The 21889-nt window shown below is 38.8% G+C and overlaps 1 protein-coding gene across 7 annotated transcripts in view; it reads right to left on the bottom strand.

The window, feature by feature from the left end:
• Positions 1-21889, bottom strand: part of MYO3A (myosin IIIA) — a 241940-nt gene that overhangs the window by 183834 nt on the left and 36217 nt on the right. For all 7 annotated transcript variants that reach the window (XM_042945148.1, XM_042945151.1, XM_042945153.1 and 4 more), the window contains exons 4-5: positions 15916-16020; positions 15259-15358 (exon numbers count right to left, since the gene is read on the bottom strand). In XM_042945148.1, coding sequence (XP_042801082.1) covers positions 15259-15358; positions 15916-16020 — 205 coding nt within the window. The remainder of the gene's footprint in view (positions 1-15258; positions 15359-15915; positions 16021-21889) is intronic.

Here is a 21889-nt window from a genome sequence, read left to right as displayed (position 1 = left end):
CTCAGGGCAGGTGAGTGACATTTTAGACTAATCATGTGATCTTTTTTCCTCTTCATGAATATAAAGAAAAGATTATATTACTAGAGTTGGCATTTTTTAGCAAGTAGTCATGTCCTGCGGTCTGAATTTATAAGCTTGGATGGTTGGAAAGGACTTTCCATGGAAGGATACTGGTAAAAAGTTTTTTAGGGTGTTATATGTGACCCAAAGCAGTTCCATTCAGACTCTTTTTTCTTGGAAGTGTGAATATTTTTTTTTTTTTTTTTGAAATGTGAATCTTGAGTAGAGTGGACTCTCAGGGAGGAGGTAACCAGAGTAGAGTCAACCAATGGCAGGGCTCTAAAACTAGGTCCAGGTGAAGTTCTGTTCTTAGGAGACCAGATGGCCCAGCTTCTTTCTCCCTTGACTTTGTAAGCCCATCAGTGTTGTTGTCAGTATCTTTGCCTAAGTTGGTCAGAGTTAGTTTCTATTGCTTACAACCAAGGAATTCTAACTGATACAAGGCCTAAATGATTTTACAAATAAAGGAGCAAATTAACAAGGGTAATAGTCAATAATGAGTCTATAAAGCCTAAAAGTCATTAGGTTTCATATTAATGTGAGTTTATATTACATGTATACATTAATATGAGATTAAATATTTTCTAGGACAAATATTTGGCCTCCAAACTCTTTACTCACACATCCCAAAGAATAAGTAAGTTTTGAACAAGCACAATCGATACAGATATAGCTATAGATAGACTATTCTCTATATATTTACTTCTGTTTTTAAATTTTTTTAATCTTTATTTTTGAGAGAGAGAGAGAGAGAGACAGAGACAGAGTATGAGCAGGGGATAAACAGAGAGAGAGGGAGACACAGAATCCAAAGCAGGCTCCAGGCTCTGAGCTGTCAGCACAGAGTCAGACATGGGGCTCAAACTCACAAGCTACAAGATCATGACCTGAGCCAAAGTCGGACGCTTAACTGACTAGCCACCCAGGTGACCCATTACTATGTTAATATATGCATTGTGAAACACGTAAATGAAGATAATTTTAAAGTATGAGATTAAATAACTGTACTATGAATATTTCATAATTAGATATGAATTTTTTTTCTGCACTACAATGATGTCTTACAAACACCCTGGTATTGACACCCCCTTCAAGGACCACTGGTTAGAGTATGGAGTGCAGGGGTAATGAATTACAATGCTCTTGAGGTCTTACTTATCTATCATTTAGTGGCTTTTAGGATCCTGCAGAAATAATGTTTTACAGCTGGTTCCTGTATGGAACTAAGGAAATGTAAAACTGTAAACTGTGTGGAAAGAAAAAAAAATTTAGTCCAGAATGTGAAGGAAAAATAAAAGCGCTCAAATAAGTGAAAAAGGGACAATGCAACTAGGTAGAGTAGGAAGCTTTGTATCTGATAATATTAGATGATTTTTACATTAAAAACAAGACACAACTCAACTATGAAGGAGTGACCAAAGAAGGTGTTTACCAAACTCCATGTGTGTGTTAAACATTTATGCAATTGCTAAACTTCAACTTCATTTTACCAACACAACCAAACAGCTTTGGAGCTAGCAGACAACTTAATGGTCATAAAGTCTGTGTTCATTTTCAGGTTAGTAAACTTTGGCTGGAGTCAGTTTCCTGAGGACAAATGGCATTTTCACTTGGTATAAATTCTCACAAGAAAAGTGGCTAGGAAGGTAGAAAAATGCAAAATTCCATTAAAAGCGATTGCCATAAATGACTTTAAAAGGCAACAGGAATCCAAATGATGAGTTTGGGAGCCCTAGGAAGTAAAGACGATTAGGAAAATCATCTTGTCCAGAGAGGGAATAATGGAATAAGTCACCAAAGTAAACAGTTATGTAAGCATCTCAAAGGAGAAGATGCTAAAAGGTGGAAAATTCCAGACAGGTTGGGATAGTGAGAATACGGGAAGAAACAGGAGGCCAGAGAGAGATCAGGGCTGAAAAGAAAACAGACTAGAAGAGAGGACAATAATACACTGAAAGTCAAAGCCACAGGAACATTAAGGTGGTATACATTAATGATTCTTCAGCCCTTTGCTTTGATTATATTGAAATTCTCATGCTTATTTTAGGCCCTTCCAACAAGGTTTCCTGAGCTGCTTGATGGTTTGTACAACAACTCTGTCCCCTATTGCGTAAGTCCTCTTTCTAGGGAGAAAATTGTGTCAGGAGGTCTCTTAGGTAAGTTAGAAGAAGCATTAAATATGTGGCTTCCAATGTGGTTTCAACAAACCAGACAACTTCAGGAAACTTGATTTGCTATAACCAGACAGCAAAATCCTTGACATCTAAAGAGAGCAAAGGGAAAATCATGAGATTTTGTTGTTGTCTTTGTTAAAAACAATACTGCAGGAATGAGAATTGAAATTATAAAAATACAGATTTTTTCAACAAGAAGAGTCCATAAGATTTATTACACCATCTAATATCCTCATTCTATTGATGAAGTTAAGATTGTATAATGATTAATCTGGCCATGGTATCCACATATTTGGTCAAACATCATTCTGGATGTTTCTGTGAAAGTGTGTTTTGGATGTAATTACCTGTGAGTGAAGCAGATTATCCTCCACATTGTGGATAAGCCTTATTCAATAAGTGAAGGGCCTTAATAGAACCAAGACTGACATTCACTGGGTAAGAAGGACTTCTGCCAGCAGACTACCTTGGACTTAAACTGTAACTTTTCCCTGGGTCTTCAGCCTGCCAGCTTAACATTAGATTTTGTGTTTTTATTTTTTATTTAAAACAATTTTTTTAATGTTTTATTCATCCTTGAGAGAGAGAGACAGAGCATGAGCAAGGGAGGGGCAGAGTGAGAGAGGGACACAGAATCCGAAGCAGGCTCCAGGCTCTGGGCTGTCAGTACAGTGCCTGATGCGGGGCTCGAACTCACAAACCATGAGATCATGACCTGAGCTGAAGTCTGATGCTCTGCTGACTAAGCCCCAGCACCTAGATTTTGGAATCACCAAGCCTCCAGAGTCATATGAACCATTTCCTTAAAATAAGTCAATCTCCTCTTCATCCCCCACCCCACCCATCATATCCTGTTGATTCTGTTTCTCTGGAGAACTCTGACAGAGATTTTGGTACTGAGAGTGGTTCTAAAGGAACAGAATCTTAAAGATGATTTTTCTAACTTGGTTCTGGGGTTTTTGGAATTGGCTTTCTAATCTAGTTAGATTAAAGACATTGATGGCTCTATTTCCAGTAGTAAAGAGCACTGATAGTCCACGGCATGATGTGGCAAATAGAGGTACACAAAATATCAGCATTGGATACTTCTAATCAAACACTTACTTGTAAGAGGCATGGTTCAGGGTGATATCTTTGAACACTTTGCCAAACTAATGAATAGAATGAAATTGGCTGGTTTCTGTTAATATCGCTGGACAAGATGAAGGGAAAAAAAAGAATGAGCTCAGGGATTCAAATTCCCAGTTTCAAGTGCTACACAAATGACCTGAAAGCTTCTACGTCTGCCCTAAAAGAAACCCTTCTCTCTGGTAGATGAGGAGCTTAGATTACTGAAAAACAAACCTAGAATCCCATTATTAAGGGTGTGGGATAATGGTGGAAGGAACATAAACTTGAATAAGGCTGAATTTGTTGATAGATACCCACAATGCAGAGATTTTGCATTTAATATCGCAGCTTGGGAAAGAAGGGGCTTTACCCAGTCTGGTTGATTGGTTGGCTCAGACACGGGTGAAACAGTTGCCCTAGTAAATGAACTTGAAATGCCAGAACTACACTGGTTTACTCTAGAGGAAGAGATTCAAAGACCTAGGAAGATTGAAATGCTGGAGAGGATTTTTCATTTAAGACCTACTCACCCAACATGGGAACATCCAGAGGACATGCCTTTCAATGTAACTGTGAGAAATGCATTTTTGATGGCAGTCCCAGAATCCTTGAGAGCTCTATTATCACTCTTCTCTGTAGGCTAGAAGTTACAATGGGAATTGATGCCACTGAATTAGGAAAGCTAAATACACTGAGAGGAATTGGATCACACAGTACAGTGGAAGGAGCCAAGTGGTAGTCCTCAACTCCAAGGGTAAGATGGGCAGTTACCATAACAGGCAGCAGAGTCAAAGCAGTAATCAGAAGACTCTGCATTGCAGAGACCTACGGTGTTGCCTAGTCGATATCAGTGTTAGCGAAAGTGAAATAGATGGGAAGACTATGAAATTAATCTGAATAAGCAAAATAGTCCTAAGTCAAGTGAACATAAGTGTAACTTGAATCATCAAAAACAGACAGTCATGGCTTCTCAATCAATCCCAAGACTTGAGCTGGTTTTGTAGACCCAGAATCCCTTGAACGAAGGGGAGGTCGCCCCTTGAGAAAGTACCCCAGTACGCTACCAAAACTTTGTTAAGAATCTCTGAGCCTTCCCCAAAGGGACCAATGGCTTTTTACTAGGGTGATTTTGCACTGGGGAAAAGGAAATAATCAGACTTTTCTGGGATTGCTAGATGCCACCTCTGAACTGGCACTTATTCCAGGAGACCCCAAATATCACTGTGCTCCACCAGTCAGAATAGGGATCTAATAGATGTCAAGTGAGCAATGAGGTTCAGTTCAGATCCATCTCACAGTGGGCCCAAGCTTTTGTTTTCTCATTATTAATTCAGAAGACTAGGATAAGTCAATGATTATGACTTTTGGGTCACAAATTATTTAGTGTTGTGAAAACTTTATACTTTCTCATCAGGAAATTCATATTCACATTATGTGTTGCATATAGGAATATTAAAAATCTCCTGACATTCTTGTACTTAATATACCAAATGACATTCAAGGTTACCTCCAGCTTTAGCTTTCAGTGAGTCTATAAGATGACACAAGGTAAGTGATTCTGTGCCATCACTACTCCTATCCATACTGATGTGATTTCGTTTGGAAATCTGTCCTCTCTCCAGTCTACCTGGCACTAAATCTTTCCCTTTAATACTCAGCTCATATCTTATAATGGAGATTATGTAGTGCTTTCTCTAAAGACATCAAGACCACACTGCTTGCTGCACTCTCCTTGGCTTTGAACATAAAACCATGTACCTGGATCTGTGTAATTTAATTAAGTATGGCCTTGCATGTGTGTATATGTATAATACTGGACCTCAGTTATAGAGAGTTGAGTACAGTTGACCCTTGAACATGGGGCCTAGGAGTGCCAACCCCCAACCCCCACAGTTGAAAATATGCATATACTTTTGACTTTCCAAAAACTTAACTACTAAGGGCCTGCTGTTGACTGGAAAATTTACCAATAACATAAACGGTTGATTACCACACATTTTGTATATCATATATATTATATACTGTATTCATACTACAGAGTAAGGTAGAGAAAAGAAAATGTTATTAAGAAAATCATAAAGAAAATACATTCACAGTACTGTACTGTATTGAAAATAATCCATGTATAAGTGGACCGGTGTTGTTCAAGGGACAACTGTATATAGAATATTCCTCATTTATGGTGCATTATCATCACTGATCTCTTATTTTTTCATTCCCTTTTATCCCCAATCACCTCTCCCATTACCCTGTCTCCTCCCTTCCCCTGCCCTCCTCCCCAATAAAAATCTTTTTGCTTGGAGCTTTTCAGGAATTCAAATATTAGAGCTGCAGACTAAGGCCATGTAATTTTAGTCCAAGTCACATACTCTATAATAAGAAAAACTGAGAGAGAAAAGAGGTGATTCTTAAAAAAATATAAGGAAGTCCTCTTTGATTGACCTAAATTCATCATTCCATGGAAAGGCAGACTTGGTACTTTTACTAAAATTTCTACAGCTGCATTGAGGTAATTAGTTTGCTTTTGTGTTGGGTAAATCTCTAGATACAAAGTTTTCTCTATTACCAAATAAAAGCTCTTTCAAAACATCTGAAATCCATTCTTTTTTTTAAGTTTATTTTTATTTTTAGAGAGACATAGAGAGCAAGTGGGGGAGGGACAGAGAGAGAGAGGAAGACAGAGTCCCACGTGGGGCTTGAACTCATGAACCACAAGATGATGACCTAAGCGAAAATCAAGAGTCAGACACTTAACTGACTGAGCCACCCAGGTGCTCCTTTCTGAAATCCATTCTTGACTTCATGATAGAATTTCTAGGTTATACTTCATGTAATTTAACTTCAACAAATTAAAATTCTGACCATCTCTCAGAATATAAGGCAGTGCACATCAATAAGAAACCATATTGTCTAGTATATTTAGAAAATATCTTTGTCCTTCCTTTTCCATAATGCTCTTAAAAGAAAATCTTTCTGTATTCACAGTTACTTGAAAAATGGGAAGGTTCAGGCAGGCTTGCTTAAGACTCTTTCCCTGGTCATGGCTAACAGGATCAAAGAAAGGTATCTGACCCAGCTTGTCCAACTGAGCTTCTTCTCCCACTCCAAATTCCTTTTGACTTGGGGTGCTAAAAGTCCAGGTAGGTTATCTATTCCCACTGGACCCACACGTCATATAGGCTGAGAAGGTTGAGGCTGCTATTTGAGTAAATAGCCTTGATGGGCAACATGAAAACTCCAGAGGCTGGTCTGTAGACAACCACAGAGAACAGAAAGGAGAGATTTGGTTTCTCCAGTGACATAGCAAGAGGCAGTAACTGATTGTGGTTCTTGCCTTCCATTCTTCTGTTGGTTTCAGTCCCCCCTGTTCTTCCTATCTATGAGACTGCCTTTTGTATCTTACTCTTTTTTGAAGCTAGTTTGGTTTTCTTGTCCTTACAACTAAAAGACCCTTGACTGAAACATACAACGTAATCTATAATGTTGAAAAGCTTAGTTCAAACATAATCTATGATGTTGAATAGCTTAATTCAACTTTGAGGGGCTTGGGTGGTTCAGTTGGTTGAGTGTCCAACCACAGCTCAGGTCATGCTCTCACTGTTCATGAGTTTGAGCCCCACATGGATTCTTTCCTGTTGGCATGAAGCCCACTTTGGATCCTCTGTCCCCCTCTCTCTGTCCCTCTTCCACTTGCATGTACACACACACTCTCTCTACCCCCCCCCCCCAAAATTAAACAAACATTAAAAAAATTTTAATTAGGGCTCAGTCAGTTAAGCATCTGACTTTTGGTTTTATGATCTCATGGTTTCATGAGTTCGAGCCTTGCACTGGGCTCTATGCTAACAGTGTGGAGCCTGCTTGGGATTCTGTCTCCCTCTCTCTCTCTGCCCCTCCCCAACTCATGCTGTCTCTCTCCCTCTCAAAATAAATACACTTAAAAAAAACACTTTAATTCAACTTTGGAAAATGTTTAGTTTGGAATACTTGAGCCTACAGGTTCAGCTGGAAACAGTCCATTTATTCATGGTTCTGTTTATAGATAATAAAAGAATTACAAGTGTCTTTTCTTTCAAATAAATTCTATCTGGGGTGCCTGGGTGGCTCAGTTGGTTAAGCATCAACTTCAGCTCAGGTCATGATCTCACAGCTTGTTAGTTCGAGCCCCACACTGGGCTCTCTGCTCTCAGTGCAGAGTCTACTTTGGATCCTCTGCCCCCCTCTTTCTCTGCCTCTCCCTCCTCTCTCTCTCTCAAAAATAAACAAACATTAAATTTTTTAAGTAATAAATTTCATCTGAATGAAATATTAATTTTTAGTATATGTATGAAAATTCTAAAGCTCTGCCAACTTTCAAAAATGGCTCTTCCTCCTAGTTATTTTTCCCATATATTATTTCATTCTATAAAGCACTAGCTCTCAAATTTTCAAGATTCATAACATCCAACTACCAACACACGTTTATATACATACACATATATATCTTTAGACATATATATATCTTTACATATACGTATCTTTACATATATATATATATATATATATATATATATATATATATATATATAAATATATGTACACACACACACACACACACACACACACACACGTACATAAACATCGAGACTTCCATGCTAAATCTCCAGCTCTATTCCATAGTTTAAAAATGTTTTTTGCTATAATTTCAACACTAGAGAAAAGTTGGTAAGAGAAGTTCAAAAAAACTTTTCTCCTGAACCATTTAAAGAGTTAAGTAGGCCACATGATGCCCCTCCACACCCAAACAGTTTAGTGATTGCTACAAAGACATTCCCCTACACACCCACTGTACAACTAATAAGATCAGGAAGTTAACACTGATACATTTCTACCATCTAATCTATTTTCCCTATTGAAGATTCATCAATTGTCCCAAATACGTCCATCCCCACAACAAAAGAATTCAGCCCAGGACCATGTGTTGCATTTAGCTGTCATGTCTCTTAAGTCTCCTTCAATCTGGAGTTCTTTAATCTTTGCTTGAATTTTATGACCTTGACACTTTTTAACGTTGGGCCAGTTACTTTGCAGAATGTTCCTGAATTTGGATTTTCCCTCACAATTATAGTTTTGGCAGGAACATCATGGAAGTGATACTGATGGTGTATGACTGCGATCCTACCAGATGGTATGTGATTTTCACTTGTTCCATTACTAGTTGTACTCACTTTGATCAACTGCTTATGTTTTGTCCTGAAAGTGTCTCTTTTTCTTTTGTAATTAAGTACTTTATGAAATCTTTTGAGACTATGTAAATATCCTATTTCTAATCAAAATTTAACACACTAGTTTAGGACCCATTGAAGTTTTGGTATGAATTAATTATTACTATGACGATTTCCAAGTGATCATTTTAAAAATTTCACTATCCCTTCTATATTTATTAGTTGCTATTCTTCTGCAAGAAAAGCTTTTGCTTCTTTCCATTCATTTATATATCTAAGTATGCAAGTATGGATTAATGGATTTCTATTTTATTCAATGAGTTACCATCATTACCGTCATTATTATCATTATTTTGATGCTAAAATTTTCCCAGATTTGCTCAGTGAGAATTCCTTCAATTTGGCTTCTGTGTTCTTTTGACATGTTACCATTATTCTTTTAACATTTCCTTCCTTTTGAGCACATTAAGTTCCATGTTCATCTTGTATAGCCATTAAAATCAGTCTTTCTCTAAGAATCCTGGTTCCTCTTAATTGAGAACTGTATTTAGAAACCAAAAGCTAAGTGCTTGATGGGCTTGTTCTTGGTACATCAACGTTTGCAAGCCCTCTTAGTAGAAATACCTAAATAACATGTATACACCTACACACACACACACACACACACACACACACACACACACACACGTCCCACATGCACATTCCATTATATTTATTTTTATATTTGTCTATATATATTGAAAACCATGCATTCAAAATGATACCTCCAATTCCAATCTAACACTACTGGGTTCAGTTTTCTTCCTTTCCATATTTCTAATTCTTCTCTCTAACAGTAAGAAACCTGGCTCCGCTTGTACACATTATATTTCCTGATGGTATTAATCCCCCTTTATGTAACAATGTCTTGTTTCCATCTTGACCCCTACACAGATGTCTTTCTTACCTAGCTTGGGCTCTGATAACCTGAAGTAGGGTCATCATCATCTCCCTAGACAGATGTTCTCCTTGTCCCACCCAGGGACTCACACTCCTCTCCAACTGAACTCCATTACCACCAGCCTCCCAGCATGGATGTCTTTCTCACCACACTCAGGCTCAAACCTCACGTTGAGCTGCACCCTGCTCTCTTGTACTTGTTCAGTCCCACCTAATGGCTTTTATTCTGAATTTTTTGGGAATAAAGGAAGGAATAAGAGGAACTTCACAGCTTTTAAGTTCAGGTATAACTGCCTCACTTGATGCTAAAAGTGGGTTATTAACAAAAATCACAACTTCTCTTTGACCTACATTACTCATTGGGGATTTGGTCTAAAATTGGGCATGTGGGTAATAAGAGATTGAAAGCCATAAAATATTCTGTCATAAGAACAATGTCTAAATAAATCACAAGAAGTACATTCTGCACTTTTGTATTGAAATGTTAACTATCCTATTAGAAATGAAGCTCCCCAGAGAGAAATCCATAGAAATGAGAACTGAGAACTGCCCTTTACATTTAGTCTCTCCTGCATTTTCTAGTCCACATAAGAACTGTTTTTTCAGACATTAGTTGATTTGCCTAAAGGAGTTTACCTCCTGGGAGATCATATTATTTATTGATTGATTATATACCAGGGACTGCTAATGTATTTCATTAATAATGTTTACAAGCTCCCTTGTCTTTTTACTTTCTGAGGTGTCTAGGGAATTTTTGCAGAAACATATCCATTTAATGGGCACCTGGGTGGCTCAGTCAGTTAAGCATCTGACTTTGGCTCATTTAAGGGGCACCTGGGTGGCTCAGTCAGTTAAGTGTCCGACTTTGGCTCCGGTCATGATCTTGTGGTGTATGGGTTCGAGCCCCGCGTTGGGCTCTGTGGTGACAACTCAGAGCCTGGAGCCTGCTTTGCATTATGTGTTCCCTCTCTCTCTGCCCCTCCCCTGCTTATGCTCTGTCTCTCTCTCTCTCAAAAATAAACATTAAAAAAAATTAAAAAAAATATCCCTTTAACAAAAAAACCAAAGGTTTTCTTAAAGGCTATATTTATAACTAGCATCAGCAAACTGAATCTTTCTTTTAGTATAATTAAGTAGCTTGATATTTAAAGTAACACCAAATTTACTCTAGCAAAGGGCTACTTTTTTTGGAAACAGAAAGAAGCTATTTTGGGAACTCATATTTCCAGTATTTAGCAACAATTTTTTTAAAAGTATTTATTTACTATTTATCAAGTACCTACTATGTATACAACAGTGAGCTAGGGGCTAAGAATACTATTTCATGATAATGGTAATACCTCAAATTTTTTAAATTATAAAGTATCTATAATTATACTAAGTAGGTTGCCTGTATCATGCTGTTTATTCTTCACAGCAATCAACCATATGAGGTAGAGCCTGTTATTTCTCATACTTGTAGATGAGCACTTTGATGTCCTTGGAGATTGTAACTGACTTTCTCAAGGTCACACAACTGTATGGAAAAATCCTGCCTCTCATCATTCATTCGACAGTATTACTGAGCATGTCCAAGGGGCCAGTACCATGCTTGACTCTAGGGACAAAGTGCCAGACCAAAGAGATACCATGTCATCATGAAGCTTATAGCTTAGTAGGAAAGGTAGTCAAATTAAATTATGATTACAATCAAGGGTGACAATTGGTTGTCTAAACAAAGTATGGGTGGTGGGAGGTACTCAGCCAGGCAAACAGAAGTTAGCTAGGTGCAGGAGTGAAGAGAGGTTTCAAGCATCATGTCCACAACTGGTCACAAAATGGAATCACCCTATACTAAAATACAATTCCTTTTGCTTCTATTATGGCCTCTCCCTGTGCCCCTATCTACTGGCTGGGAGGGCAGTAAAGCTTGCTCATAATTAATAAACCCATAAAGTCCTTTTAGATAGAGCTCAGTTTCTGTTGGATAAAAGTGCCTGTTCCATCTCTCAGATGGCATTCCTCCTCCTTCCTCCTTCCTGAAGATGGTACCAAGTGTACAGGATGAGGGATGGCTTATAAGACCTTGTGGCAAGGAGAAGAGGGAGGGTCTTTGGTACGTAGGTCTCTGGCCTCTGGGGCCATGTGCCTGTGTGTCTGCCTGGCTGCTAGGTGCCCTACTGGCCTCCCATGCCGGCACTGGCATCGGGTGAGCTCATGGTCCACTCTCCTCATACTGGCAGGGCTTCCTGTGGTCCCTCTGAGCAGACCAAGGCTCAGGTTGGCTTTGGCTGGAGCTGAGAACACTCTGAGCTCTGGCCGTGACTCCTAATCAGACCTGGCTCAGGTGATCTGCTCTGTGCCTCACTGCCCAGACTAAGCAACCCCTCTAGGAACTCCCCGGACAGATTCTCAGTGACTTTTGGGTTTCTGGAAACTACGGGAAGAGTTGGGGAAGCTCAATTTGAGTACTTCCCCTACGTAATCACTTTACACCTCCGTGTGTAAACGACAAGGACATGGCTCAGCTCAGTCTGCAGCAATGGCCTCTCCGTAGCGTGGATGCAAATGGTGGGGAGTGTGCAGGTGAGAGCTTTTATCTGCCCTCATTGTCATCTTCACTTCTTTAAAGCTCATCTCACTCTCCTGGTCTCCTTCTCTGCTTCATCTTTCCACCATCACCCTAGAATTGGAAAGGGTTTCCCTCTTCTTTCTTTTCTCTCTTGTGTGAAACCCTCTAAAGAGAAGATAAAACAATTTACATAGACCTTTCTCAAGAGATATCCTGGGTCTTGCTACAAATTCCTCTTTTTGAATGTTAAAAACTGAATATTACTCCAGTCATTTTCTTGCATTTCCTCTGGAACAAAGCTTAATCTTCCCCCCAGATAGAGAGATGCCTCAGGCAGACTGGAGTGAAGATAATGTTCTTGGACAGGTAAAGAGTAAAAACATGTTAAGATATTTCAAAGTACTCAGTCACAAGTGTAAGAGCCCTGACTGAGCAAGCGTGTGGGGCGTTTAAGAAACTGAAAGAAACTGACCTAGATCATAGGTAACAGCATGAGAAGGTACCTCATGAAGTACTTACTCTGTGCCAGCACAGAGAATCATAAGGCAAAGGCTTACCCAAGGGCTAGTGGAAGCCACTGATGAGCAAGACAGTGCCAGGATCAGCTATGCTTTCTGATAGGGGTCCCTCTGGCTGCAGTGTGGAGAAGGGACAGGAAGGAAGGAAGGAAGGAAGGAAGGAAGGAAGGAAGGAGAAAGGAAGGAAGGAAGGAAGGAAGGAAGAAGGAAGGAAGGAAGGGAGGGAGAATAAAGGAAGGAAGGAAGGAAGGAAGGAAGGAAGGAAGGAAGAAGGAAGGAAGGAAGGGAGGGAGAATAAAGGAAGGAAGGAAGGAAGAAGGAAGGAAGGAAGGGAGGGAGAATAAAGGAAGGAAGGAAGGGAGGGGGAAGGAAGGAAGGAAGGAAGAAGGAAGGAAGGAAGGAGGGAGGGAGGGAGGGAGGGAGGGAGGGAGGGAGGGAGGAAGGGAGGAAGGAAGAAGGAAGGAAGGAAGGGAGGGAGAAGGAAGGAAGGAAGGAAGGAGGAAGGGAGGGAGGGAGAAGGAAGGAAGGAACGAAGGAAGGAACGAAGGAAAAGAGTAGGGGAGGAAGGAAGGAAGACTGGATGCAAGGAATTCAGAAAAGTATAACCGCAGGACGTCAAGTCGGAGATGATGGCTAGGACAAGAGAAGTAAGAAAGATGGAGTCTGGGTATGTAGGTAATAGAGACAGAGCTTTGTGACTAGTTGTAGATGTGAGAGGTAGACAAAGGAAGACTCGGATGAGCCAAAGGTTTCCGACTTAAGCAACAAAACAGGGCTAGTGACTTTTTCCAAGACAAGGAACTCTTGATATGAAGCAGACTTCTGGGGATGGATGAGGTGGTGGAGCTCCATTCGGACATTTTGAGGACTGGAAGCCACCCACGCACAGATCTGCAGAAGCCATAACGAGCTTAATATATATTTTGTGAGGTGAGAAGTTCAAATAAAATGTATTCTCAAATACTTTGCTCCCAGTCTCAGCCTTCCCTAAATCTTATTTAAACACTGAATGAGGACATCCTTTTTTTGCTTAATGCTCACCACATCTTACTCCTCTGCCTTTGAGAAGTTTCACCATGCATGCCAACCTCAGCTTTGAATTCATACGAAAATCTACACATCATTTTAGGCAAACTGAATCCACATCCTCTTACCATGGAGGATAGACACAGAAGAATTCTCTTACATGCAAATAATAGCATTTTAGTATCCAACACTGGGAACACATTGAATAGGCAACTGGCCCTCTTTTCTAATTGCTGCTGAAAATAAAGTCCATAAGCCAATTAATCTAAAACCAAAGCCCATATTTTGTCAGCATCCCAACTTATGATTATTTACAAAGATATCGTACAAAAGGCCACCTTATTAATTATATCGGTATATGTTTGAAATCTAGACTACTTTGGAGGGTATCCAAGGAAGTCTGCATTTCTCAAAGCTACTGGTTGACTAAGTTTTTCTTTCACGACCGAAGAGACTGGCTCTTTCTATGGAGCAATGAAAAGGATTTTGTTGTTGTTTTCCACTTCAGGCACAAGTTGTAAACACAAACACAGGGAGAAATATATAGGGTACAGAAGCACAAGGAGAGATACCTTCCCCAGCCAGAGTGAGGGAAAGGGGAGGGGAAGGTGACTGAAGGACACTGAGATGTCCTAGAATAATGTCGCCCACCTTCCCAGGAGCAGTGCACTCGTAGGGATCCAATGATAGGAGGTGTGGAAGGGCACTGTCACACTGGTCAATAACTCCCCAGACAAATGTGCGAGGATCAGCTATGGTGCCTTTGGCTATGACACAAAAACCCATCTGGCTGAGTAAATATGGAAATTTATTATCTCACATGACAAAAGGTCCTTTGATGGGGCAGGCTCCAGAATCTGTTGATTTAGTGGCTCAATTATATCAAGGACTCTCATTCTTCCCATCTCTCAGCTCTGCCTTTTCCAGGGTGGCTTTCCACTTGGGATGGAGCACCTCAGGACAGAGCAAGGTGGCTGCAGCAGGTTCAGGCATGGCAGTAAGACAGAGAGGGTCCCAAGGAAGAAAGAGACCATCTTTCCATGTGCTTCCTTCTTAGGATCGAAACTATTTTCCCAGAGACCTTTGAAGTTTCCTCCTCATTTCTCAAAATCCTGTATTCAGGCACATGCCCATTTGTAAAGTAATAATAAGGGCCGTGGGACTACCACTTAGGCTTAGTGCAATTATTTGGAATGCTATTTTACTTATTTTTTTTTCACGTTTAATTATTTATTTTAGAGAGTGAGAGAAAGGGAGCATGAGCACAAGCAAGAGAGGCACAGAGAGAAAGGGAGGAAAGAATCCCAAGCAGGCTCCATGCTGTTAACATGCAGCCTGCAGCCTGACTTGGGGTTCGATCCTATGAACCGCAAGATCGTGACCTGGCCCAAAATCAAGAGCCGGACACTCAACCAACTGAGCCAGCCAAGAGCCCCTGGAGTGCTATCTATTCTTGAGAATCAACCACACATAACCACTACAGCGGTGTTATGGCTTGACTTGAAAGAAGTCATTCTTTCTTCCGGGAATCTTCACTGGCCAAATTTATAAAGAATCTCTGTACTTTCTTACCTCAATAGGATACTGTTTTTCTCCACTTTCAATGCCTAGAAAGCGAGGGTAATGGAAAATGATCAAATCATTTATCAAACCCATGCATTTCAAAACAAACTTACCAAAATCTACAAGTTTAACTCCACCTTCAGTGGTCAACAGAATGTTATTTCCTTTTACATCTCGGTGGATAGTTTTGTTGTTATGCAAATGCTGAAGTCCCTAAAAGGTGAGAAATATACAGTGACTTTAAAGAAAGCATCAAACAAAAGTAACATTTTTCGGATGGATGCATTTGTGCAAAATCAATAGGAAATATTTGTTAAAATTCACATTAAAATGTTCCACACTGAATTAGTGAAACCAAAGTAGATCATTTCCACTTCGGATTTTATAAAAATTCATAAAGCAGAGCATGCCCTTCCTTAGCTCTTATCAGATACTTTATCAAAAACGTGTTGATCTCAATAGAAGAAACATTCCATACACTTATTTTAAACAATAGCAAATATAAACCTATTATTAAAAAAAATACAAATTATCTACCTTCATCATAATCAGTCTCAGAAATATACTTAGATATCAGAACTCCAGGTTCTGCTGACACACAAGGAGGGTAGATTTCTAACAAATAATTAGTTATGTTAAACATTTCAGATTTTGCATATACTCTTGCATCAACAAAAACCAATGTACTGATATTTTCCTAAAAATAGGATCCACATTTTTTATTTAACTAGAACTGCCCCATAATTAATGCACAATTTAAATTGCCTTACCAATAGTGCTTCACGTAAAATATAGGCAATTATGGGCTCACTCATTCTTTTGCCCTTCTTCAGAAAACCCTTCACGAGATCTGTCACTGATCCTCCATTGCACAGCTATAAAGGAACATTCAAAGATATTAAGATGGATATGACATTTTAAGTCCTTGTTATAAAAGGTTTTCTAAAAACATTTTTTAAAATTGTTCCAGGGTGCCTGGGGGGCTTAGTCGGTTAAGCGTCTGACTCTTGATTTAGGCTCAGGTCATGAATTCAACCCCCACACTGGGCTCTGTGCTGACAGTGCAGAGCCTGCTTGGGATTCTCTTTCTCTCCCTCTCTGCCCCACATGTGTGTGGTCTCTCTCTCTCAAAATAAATAAACTTTAAAAAATAGAATAAAAATGTTTTTTTAAATAAAACTGTTCCCATTTTTTTTTGTTTCAAATGATTACTCTCATCATCTTTATGGCTTCATAAATGAAATGAATCATAATTTTAGGGGCATTTGGGTGGCTCGGTTGGTTAAGCATCTGACACTAGATTTTGGCTCTGGTCATGATGTCACAGTTTCATGAGTTCAAGCCCTGTATGGGCCCTGCACTGTCAGACTGAGATTCTCCCTCTTTTTCTGTCCCTCCCCACCCCCTCAAAATAAATAAGTAAATAAACTTAAAAAAAAGAGAATAATGATTCTACAAATTAGTCTCAAATTTTAGGATCTAGGGCTTAAAAAGTATTCTTGATTTCTGACAGTTTAATTAAAAGTGCAGTAAGATTCTATGACCTCACTACAAGGCTATATACTATTTTATATATGCATTAATTTAAAAACATGCCCCCTTTCTGACAAAATTTCAGAATGCATTAAAATAAGGATTACAAGTAACATTTCAGAAAGCTGTTTTAAATACCATGGTTCTCAGGTTTTTTACCTTCTTCCCTCCCCACACTCCTCTCTCCTCCCCAAAAGAAGTGGGATCTATGAAAAAAGGGGGATTTTTCACATGCAGGTTCTCCAAAGTTAGGGAACATTAAATCCCACAGAAAACTTTCAAAGGAGCTGCAGATTTGCAGAACAGAGAAATACCAATATAAGCATTGGAATCGGAGAGAAGAGATAATTAGGTAATGGTCCCAATGAAGCTTGGACCCCCATGAGTACTTGATCCCTTAATCTCTGACTGTCTAGCCTCTACCTTCAGCCCTGACCCTCCTCTGGGGCTCTTGTCCATGGTCTCCTTGCCCCTTACCCTGAACTTTCTGGCCTCCTCTTCTACCTGTCTTCGTTACCCACCAGTGCCTGGGAACTAAAAGCCATAATTTCACTGACTCTGCTAACCTCAATGGAAACAGAGAAAGGAGGTGTGAGGAAATAAATTCCTGGCATCCTAGTTTGAAAGACTGAACACATTTTCTTCCAAACTTTTTCCTAACATGGCGATTAGATTTTATGGGATGCCCAAGACTTCTGATACATTACAGATTAGGTAATAACAGCTATCCATTCACATGTGGTATCTCTGTATCTCACCTCTCTCTAGGTAGGTATTATCATCTCCATATTAAAGATTGGGAAAGCGAGACACAAAATGATAAAGTCACTTGCCAAAGATCACGCAGTAGAGACAGAGCTAAGATAGGAACTCAGACGGTCTGATTCTAGAGTGGAGCCTTCACAGTTAACCGATTTGTAGCTGATGTCTTTCTCCATTCAAAGAAAACTTCTTTCAGCTTATAGAGGAGTAGGTGTAGTCCTAGCATTCCAAAACCTGCATTTTCTTCTGCATCAGAAAGGGGAACACCCTTTCACTGGACAAACAGAAGACTATTACCTTAGCAGCAGAGAACAGGATCACACCATCTCCACTGTGGCCCAGCATGATCAGTTCAAAAAATTACTCAAAACCGACTGAAAAGAAACTCAGAGCCCTTCAAAATGCATGGCATTTATTTAAAAGAACCAAGTTTTAGAGCCAGTTGTAAATGTCTAAAAATCACTGTGGGGAGACTAAATGTCTTTTCCAATTTCTCTAAAGTGTGGCTTCTCTTTGGCTGCTTCTTCTGGGGTTGACTATTACATTAATGCAAGAATAAATAGCTGGAATGTTAGAGCTGGAATGGATAAAGGAACCCTAAACAATGTGCAGGAAATAAAATGAAAAATGAAATACAGGAAGAACTAATGTAATTATGTAATTCACACTAAGCAGTTCAAATTTTACTTTTTAGAGTCAATTTTTATTTGAAACAGTTGTTTTTTCCCATCTAGGAAAATTTAGAATACATTCTTCATAATATACACTTCACTTTGTTTTTCAAAGCAAAGTATACTGAGGTATAATTTACATGCAATAAAATTTACCTAATTGAGCTGTAATTCTGAGTTTTGACAAGTGCATTAGTCACATAACCACTACCACAATCAAGATACAGAACAAATCCGGGACCTAAAAGTCTTCCCTCTTGTTTCTTTGTAGTCAAACCCCTCGCCAGCCCCTGGAAATCATTCATCTGTTTTCTGTCCCTGTGGTATCAACTTTGCAAGACCGTCACAGAAACGGAAACATAAGGTACGCAGCCCATTCATCCTGGCTACTTTGACTTTGCCTAATGAATCTGAAATTCATTTCTGTTGTTGAAGATTTGTTTTCTAATGTTTAAATGTTGTTCACTCCTTTTTTAATGCTGAGCATTCCAATGAAAAGATCAGCCGCTATTTGTTTATTCATTCAGTAACTGAAAGACATTGGAGGTGTTTCCAGTTTGGGGCAATTATGAGCCAAACCACTATAAACATTGCATATAGGCTCATATATGAATATACTCTCATTTCTCTTGGGTAAGTACCTAAGACAGGGAATTGTTGAGTCCTATGGGTCACGTGTTTCACCTTTTAAGCATCTGCCAAACTATTTTTCAAGGTAGCTATTCCATTCTGCATTCCTACTACCAGTGCATGAGAATTCCATCCTTGCCCTCCATCCTTGCCAGCAGATATTAATAAGAGGTTTTCTAAAGCCGTTTTAAATGGCAGTGTTATCTCAGTATAGTTTTAATTTGGATTTTCCTAATAACTAATGATGTTGACCATCTTTTCATGTGCTCATTTATGCTATCCACATACTTTCCTCAGTGACGTATCCCATTTTTTGTTCATTTTTTTATTGGTTGCTTATTTTCTTATTACTGATTTTTGAGAGCTCTTTATATTTTTTTGATACAAGTCCCTTATCAGGTGTTTTGCAAATATTTTCTCTCAGTCTGTGGCTTGTCCTTTCAAGAGTCTTTTGAAGAGCAGAAATTCAAAATTTATCATTCTTAAAATATTATAGAATCTGATTCTTGTGTTATATAAAAAGCCTTTGCCTATTCCAAGGTCACAAAATTTTTCTCCTGTATTTTCTGTAGGAAATTTTATAGTTTAGGGTTTACATAGGTAGGTCTGTATTTTTATTTAATTTTTATATATGGTGTGATACAGATTATACATGGATGACCAATTATTATAGTACATTTTTCTGTTAGTCAAAAATGTCCAAGAAAAAGAAAATCTGACTCTGAATTGAGCTTAAAATCTAGTTGCCAACACCAAGAATCAGGGAATCTTAAATGCATACTGTTAAGTGAAAGAAGCTAATCTGAAAAGACTATACATACTGTATGATTCCAAACTATATGACATTCCGGAAAAGGAAACACTATGGAGACAGTAAAAAGATCAAAGGTTAATGAAGGCTGAGGGAAGAGGAGGGGAGATGAAAACATGGAGCACAGAGGATTTTTAGGACTGTGCAGCAAGTCTGTATTATACAGCAATTGTGGATACAGTTATTACATATGTGTCAAAATCCATAAATGTGCAACACCAAGAGTAAACCCTAATATAAACTATGGCCTTTGGGCGACAATGATGTGTCAGTGTTGGTTCACCAATTGTAAGATATGTACCAGTTCTGGTGCGGGGTACTGATAATGGGGGAAGGTATGAACGTGTGGGGCAGGGGTTATATGGAAAATCTCTGTACCTTTCTCTCAATTTTTCTATGAATTTAAATTACTCTTAAAAAATGAAGTCTTTCTAAAATTCATAAAATGCACAACAGAAAGAATGAACGCTAATGTAAATTATGGACCTTAGTTAAGAATAACGTATCGTGGGATGCCTGGGTGGCTCAGTCGGTTAAGCATCTGACTTTGGCTCAGATCATGATCTCACGGTTTGTGGGTTTGAGCCCTGCGTTGGGCTCTGTGCTGACAGCTCAGAGCCTGGAACTGCTTCAGATTCTGCATCTCCCTCTCGCTCTGTCCCTCCCCGGCTCACGCTCTGTCTGTGTCTCTCTCTCTCAAAAGTAAATAAACATTAAAAAAAATGTATCATTATTAACCCATCAACTGTAACAAGTGAACCATACTAACACAAGATATCAATAATAGGGAAAACTGGGGGGCAGGGAATTTATGGTAACTTTCTGTACTTTCCACTCAATTTTTCCACAAACCTAGAACTGCTCCACGAAAGATGTGAAAAGGTCCTAAAATAATAACGAAGGAGCATACAAAATTAATCTGTTATGATAAGCCCCTTATAGTGTCTTCTCAGGAACTATTCTACTCACATTTGCATTTTATATCCAATACATTTTAATATGAGTGAAGTATGAGCACAGAAAATATTTTTGATATATGTTTTCCTTGTAATAGTATTTCTGGTTAAGAAGAAATTTTTAGAAGAATCATTATTTATCCCTTTATATTCAACAAATATTTATTGAATTATTTCAATAATTTCAATAATTTCAATTTCAGTAATTTCAATAAATTATTACTATATGCAAAGCATGGAGACAGATATTAAAGCAGGTCGGAGATGACAGGGGCACCTTTGGCTCCCAATAGGCTTGAAATACCATCAGACCAGCGGTTTTCAAACAGGGACAATTTTGCTCCAAGGGGACACTGGGTAACGTGTGGACATATTTTTGATTGTTAGGACTAGGCGTGAAGCTGCCACTAGCATCTAGAGGTCAGGGGGCTACTAAACACCCAACATTGTACTGGATAATCCCCTCCACCCACAATCAGTCCCCCCCACAAGAGCTCCAAGACTGAACAACTCTGCATTCAAGAGATGAAAAAAACAATTACCAAGATTATGTAATTGTAGTCATATGGGAAACTAATAATGAGCAAGTACCACAGACAGACTGATAATATCAAGTCAGAAGGGAAAAAAGAAAAATGTCTAAAGACAGGATGGAATCTGCCCTAGTGTATGTTAACAACAGTTTCCTCCAGGTTGTTTTGGTGTATTTACTTTCATTACAGTGTCTTTTGGAAAAAGAAGTATCCTTGGGGTGGGAGGAGATTTAAATTTATCACCTTTTTGGTTTTACTGGGTCATGCTCAGAAGAAAGGCTTTTTTCTAAACTAACATCATTACCATACTTTTCTGTTGTCTTTTATGATTTTAACCTATTTTGATCTTTAATTCACTTACAATGTTTTAAATGTGTAACATTTAGTTTGTTCCATACAGATAGTCTGCTACCATATGAGATATCATCATTACTATATACTGGATTCCTGTGAATACCTGGGGTCTTTCTCTAGATTATCAATAAAATTCCTCTGATCTGTCTATTCTTGTCATGTATCAAACTGTTTTAAAGCCTGTAGCTTTAGAGTTGATTTATCAAATAAAAGAAGTCACCTCTCACTATCTCCCCCAAATTTCTAGGCTCTTTTTGCACATTTACTCTTCTAGAGGATATTCAGAATCAGCATCTCAAAAGATCGAGCTATAAATAAATTGAGTAACACAATAGTTTCAATAACATTATTTTATAAAGCATTTGAAAAAGAGTGACCATTTATTGGTTGAAACTCTTACCAATAGGAAATGAAACCAGAATAACCAAAAGTTTTTTAAAGATGACCACAGGACTACTGATGACTCGGTTGGTTGAGTGTCAGATTCTTGATTT

This window comes from Panthera leo, chromosome B4, assembly GCF_018350215.1.
Source record: "Panthera leo isolate Ple1 chromosome B4, P.leo_Ple1_pat1.1, whole genome shotgun sequence".
Lineage (NCBI taxonomy): Eukaryota > Metazoa > Chordata > Mammalia > Carnivora > Felidae > Panthera > Panthera leo.
Note: the sequence above shows the minus strand (reverse complement) of the source record. Positions and strands in the feature narration are given on the sequence as shown.